Consider the following 4,768-nt stretch of genomic DNA (forward strand, 5'->3'; position numbering starts at 1 on the left):
ATGGATAGGCGACCATTGCTATGTGGTTGCTAGGGTGTTTTGATGGTGCGATCAAGTCATGTCGGATAGATCGTATTTACGAGTCGAAAGCACATGAACACCACCACAAAGTCGTTATTACGAGTGGGAAACTCAAACATTTTTTAAGCCATGGTCTGGTCTGACAACACCAGTTTTTGTACAATACAGCTTAAAGTGGCTTCATAAATTATTAAAAAAATTATAAAAACTCAAAACACACCTGATGCCAGTTCTTTGCTTTTCATTTTACATAAGCAGAGTTAACAAACCGTGCTGTATTTTCTTGTAATTTATTAAAAGAAGGTACACTGCCATCTTGTGCCGACGAAAGTGACTTGAACGCAACTGACGTCGTAATTACGACTTGTTAACTCGTAAGTACGAACTTCCCAGGAGAACTTGAATGCAGCATGAGTGGTGTTTACCAGGTTACCAGTTCAGATGGTTGCTACAGTGTTTTGGTAGTCTCTGGAGTTTATTGCGTGGTTGCTAGGGTGTTTTGGGTAGTTCCTAGGTTCTGTTCAGTGGTTGCTAGGGGTTTTAGATGGTTGCAAGGGTGTTTTGGGTAGTTGCTTGGTTCTACTTGGGTTGCTAGGGTCATTTGGTTGGTTGATAGGATCTTCTAGGTGGCAATACTTACTGCTAGTGGGTTCAGCACAGCACCATGAGCACTGCTATTAGTGATGACTGATCTAACTAACATTACTAATGAAACTCACTTTGAGCCACTGGAGCACCGGAGATGTAAATTTGTTAAAAATACCAGTCAGAAAAGAGTTATGGTGTAATCATGTTTAAGATCTCAGAATATTTCTGTTTTCATCTGAATTTGATGAATACTGATATTTCAGCTGATGATTCTTCAATGATCTGAAACAATGATGAGCAGAAAAACCACAAACCAGACCGAGTTAGAGCTGTGAAACCCTAGACCAGTACAGTGTGTGTGTGTGTGTCTGTGTGATACTGCATGTGCAGTGCCATTTTAGTTGCTTAATTTCCTCAGAAATCTCCAGTTAACAGGCCCGAAAGAACACAGATCAGTTCAGCTGTATGTGCTGCTCTCTGATTGGTTGGCTGTGTTCCATCCACCAATCAGGACGACTCAGATGTGCTGTCAGTGGTGAGCAGCTACTGTGATGTCAGCAGAGGGGGGCGCGGCTTTGAGGACGGCCCCCTCTGCATCTTGAGTCCCGACTGTGACCTGTACCTGTGTGACGGAGAAGACGAACAAAGCTCCGACAGGTAAGGCTGCTAAAGAACCCCCACTTGATATTCAGCATTGAAATCTGATTGACATGTTGAGTCTGTGTTATGTAATTTATCTTGTATTAAATGCAACTTTTATTGCATACTTTGCTCTAAGAATGTGTTTTGGGGACTTTTGGGGATGAAATTCTCTTGCACTCTGCAGGTTGTCAGTGTGTCGAGTTCTGGCATCAAATCCTATTCTTCCCTTATATATCTTTAATCCTAGTCAGGGTGACAATTCCGTGTACAGCAGCTCTGCCGGAACAGAGGAATACTCCAGCCTGCTTCATCATCCTTCATCCTGCCGTAGAATGACCCGCTTGGATCCGCCACCGCACCGGGCGAGCCCCTGAGGATGGACGGAGGTGTCTCAGAGTCGCCGTGATGGTTTTGGGCAGTTCAGTTTTTCTCACGGTGAGGAAAACACCAATATCCAGTTACCAATCGAGCAGCTTGTGGTGTTGTTTGGATAGTTAGAGTGGCAGTTTGAGGTGTCGGGTTGCACCGGGCTTTTCCTGAGTGCTGCGTCACGGTGCACGAGTGCAGTATCATTTCACATATTAACACAGGTCATGATCTTGTCTCTCTGTCTTCAGGCAGCGTGAAGGACTGGAAGGAACGTGAGAGTGGATATTTCTCTCTGGGAAGGGCTGCGGGCACCAGAGCTTTCCGTGATCAAAGCCCTTCTGCTCCCTATCGGCATTCTGAGAGAGGGCATCCCCTGCCTAGCAACAAAAGCCCCGAACCCAAAGCCACCATTCCATTTCGAAACCCGGATCTGGGCATACCTTCTGAAAGGAGGACCTCTGTGTTTCAGAATGGCGAGCAGCTTGCAGAAAACTATCCTCCGCAGTATCCTCCAGAGTCGCTGGATCTCAGCCTGGAGGTCGAGGCCCTCGCAGGTCCCCGGGCCCTGAGTCCCACCCCTTTCAAGCAAGCTGAATCGTTCGGTGCCTCCAGTCGAAGAGGTGGACGAAATGCCCAGACGTCCCCCTTATGGCAATCGGGAACGCTCAACTCTTCCCAAAGAGTTTCTGGTCTCACCCGTTCCTCTTCTCCCTCCCGTAATACCTCCCCGTTCAGACGGGCCGAGACCAGCTCCTCTCTCAACACGGTTGGCTTTCGTTCTAGCGGAGATTCACACGGACAAGATCGGGCATCAGTCAGCCCGGCACGGAACAGTTACTCGGGAAACCTCAGATCGTTTGCAAGCACTGCGGGCAGCGTCAGTAGCATCAATAAGTCTCTGTCGTACATGGATCTGAGAGGCACTTTATGGAAACCCGAGACCAACAGCTCCTTCATTGGGTCTACAGAGAACCGTGGAAGCTCGTACCCTTCCAGATGGAGTTATGACAGTCCTGCTGTTAGGACAACCGAAACGAAAAGCCCTTCTTATGAGCGTGGTCATGACAAACAGGGATTCTCCTCCTCCTCCTTGAAGAGCCGCTATGATTCCAGAAGCCAGTCCCCTGTGGGGAAGCTGGAGACGAATGGCTCATCAAGTCAGATTCAAAAGGGTCGACGAAGTGCGTCTCCAGTCAGAAAGGGCTACGGAACACCAAGCCAATCGGATAGAAGATCCATGTCTAATGGATGGAGTTATGACAGAAAAAGCCCCTCCCCTTCCAGAAAAAGCTATGAAATGCAAAGCCAAGCCACAAAGAAGAAACCAGAGGCAAAGAGCTCCCTTCACAGCTACAATCGAGACAGCCGACAAACTTCCCCAAGTAGAGGTCATCACCAAAACCCTGGCCCATTATTGCTTCGTAAGTCCGAAACAAGCCAGTCCTCATCAAACTGTGGTCCCAAGAGCCGCAGTCCCTCCCCCTTAGCTCATAGCCAATCTCCTCCTCGCAAGTCAGAGAGTGGGCGGAGCCCCTCTGTGTCTACATTGAGGCGTGAGATTGCAGACCACGTCCCTCTGAGGAACACTATGACTGAAAGAACTGGCTCCCCCTCTTACGTAAGAAACACCATGAGTAGCCAATCACAGCACAATTCAAACCCTTCATCGGGCCACTGGAGAGGCTCCACCCACTCTCTCCACAGCCAGTCAGTCTCACGTAACTCCTCCCCATCACGCCACAGCAGCGAGAAGAAACAAATCGGCTCCTTTACCAAATCTGCCTCTGTTGCCTGGGAAACGCCACAAGACAGAAACAAGAGGAGCAGCATGAGGCAGAACCCAGAGGTACAAAGCTCCACGCCCAACAGCCGACGAGCACAGAGCCGACACAGAAGCCCCTCCCCTCCGGTCCAAAGACACACGTCTTCTCAGAGCTCCATGGACTCAGAGTCAAGTCATCTCTCGGCCGGGTCATTGGGTCTCAACCAGGAGGAGTACGCCATGATGGCTGACCTTCCCAAGGCCAAAACGGTCTTCCAGAGGGAGGGTCCGAGCCACCTGAGGAGGATGGAGAGCAGACAGAAACAATAACTTTCCCGCTACAAACCGGCCAGGTGGACAGATTATGTCTGATCACTGTTCAACACAATAACACAATGTAATTTAATTAATCATAACACTGCAGTCAGAGCTCCAGGGCAGCTATCAAACAGTACCAAATATGAAATAAGCGCACATGTAAAGGCCAGAGTATGTGTAGGACACTGAATGATGGCAGATTTCATATGGGTCTAGTCATATCTTCAGAAGAGGGTCACACATGGTCAGCGGGAGGAAGTGACCCGGGTTAGCTGAAGCTGTGTTTGTGTGTTTCTAGTCACTCCCAGAGCAAAGCTCCTCACTCGGAATAGGACGTAGTAGAGGATGAAAGAGGCAGTGGTACACTATCAAGGGTTCACTCGTCCAGCTCCCTACACACACAGGGAAATAAACACATACACATGTCCTATAACATTCACATGAAAATATTGAATAGGCTAAAGATAAGTGATTCTACAACTAAACTGAAACTGTTTCTAAAGGCCCATTCACACCATGCATGATATCCATTATGACAAACTATAAATACCATTCAATGTTTTAATAATAGTTCTAATTCTGCAAAAACAAGAAAGTCTACACCACAATTTCAAATCACTTTCAGAGTAATTCTTCCTGGTAATGAACGATAAAAATATTGACAGCCAATTCAATTCATCCAGCTTTAAAGAGCTCAAGCATTTAAAGTGACAGACGGTTAATATTTATTGTTATAGTTATCATTATTTTCATTGTTATAGATATCAGTAATTGTATATAGATTTACAGTTGTCTTTATTGTTACCATTGTAGCTATTATAGTCATCATTACAGTTTCAATTCAATTCAAGTTTATTTGTATAGCGCTTTTCACGACACAAATCGTTGCAAAGCAACTTTACAGCAAATTAAGTTTCTAGAATATTTAGTGGTAGCTTATCAGTGGTGACTGTCAGTTAATGTACATATGGCAGAAATGTACGGAAAAATCAATTAAAGATGTAATAAAACGGACGATGAGCACTATTAACAGCAATTATTATATGATGCAATCAAACTTATAGCAAA

General features: G+C 46.2%; 1 protein-coding gene across 1 annotated transcript; it reads left to right on the plus strand.

Annotated features, from left to right (window-relative positions):
• Nucleotides 1-1,656: 1,656 nt before the first annotated feature.
• LOC107661080 (serine/arginine repetitive matrix protein 2) lies at nucleotides 1,657-4,215 on the plus strand. The gene is made up of 3 exons (XM_016450525.1): nucleotides 1,657-1,669; nucleotides 1,869-3,735; nucleotides 3,999-4,215. Exons 1-2 carry the CDS (start codon nucleotides 1,657-1,659, stop codon nucleotides 3,710-3,712), a joined length of 1,857 nt encoding a protein of 618 aa, XP_016306011.1. The 3' UTR covers nucleotides 3,713-3,735; nucleotides 3,999-4,215.
• Nucleotides 4,216-4,768: the final 553 nt, after the last annotated feature.

Source organism: Sinocyclocheilus anshuiensis, unplaced genomic scaffold (genome assembly GCF_001515605.1).
Source record: "Sinocyclocheilus anshuiensis isolate Anshui unplaced genomic scaffold, SAMN03320099.WGS_v1.1 scaffold2803, whole genome shotgun sequence".
In the NCBI taxonomy this organism is placed as follows: domain Eukaryota; kingdom Metazoa; phylum Chordata; class Actinopteri; order Cypriniformes; family Cyprinidae; genus Sinocyclocheilus; species Sinocyclocheilus anshuiensis.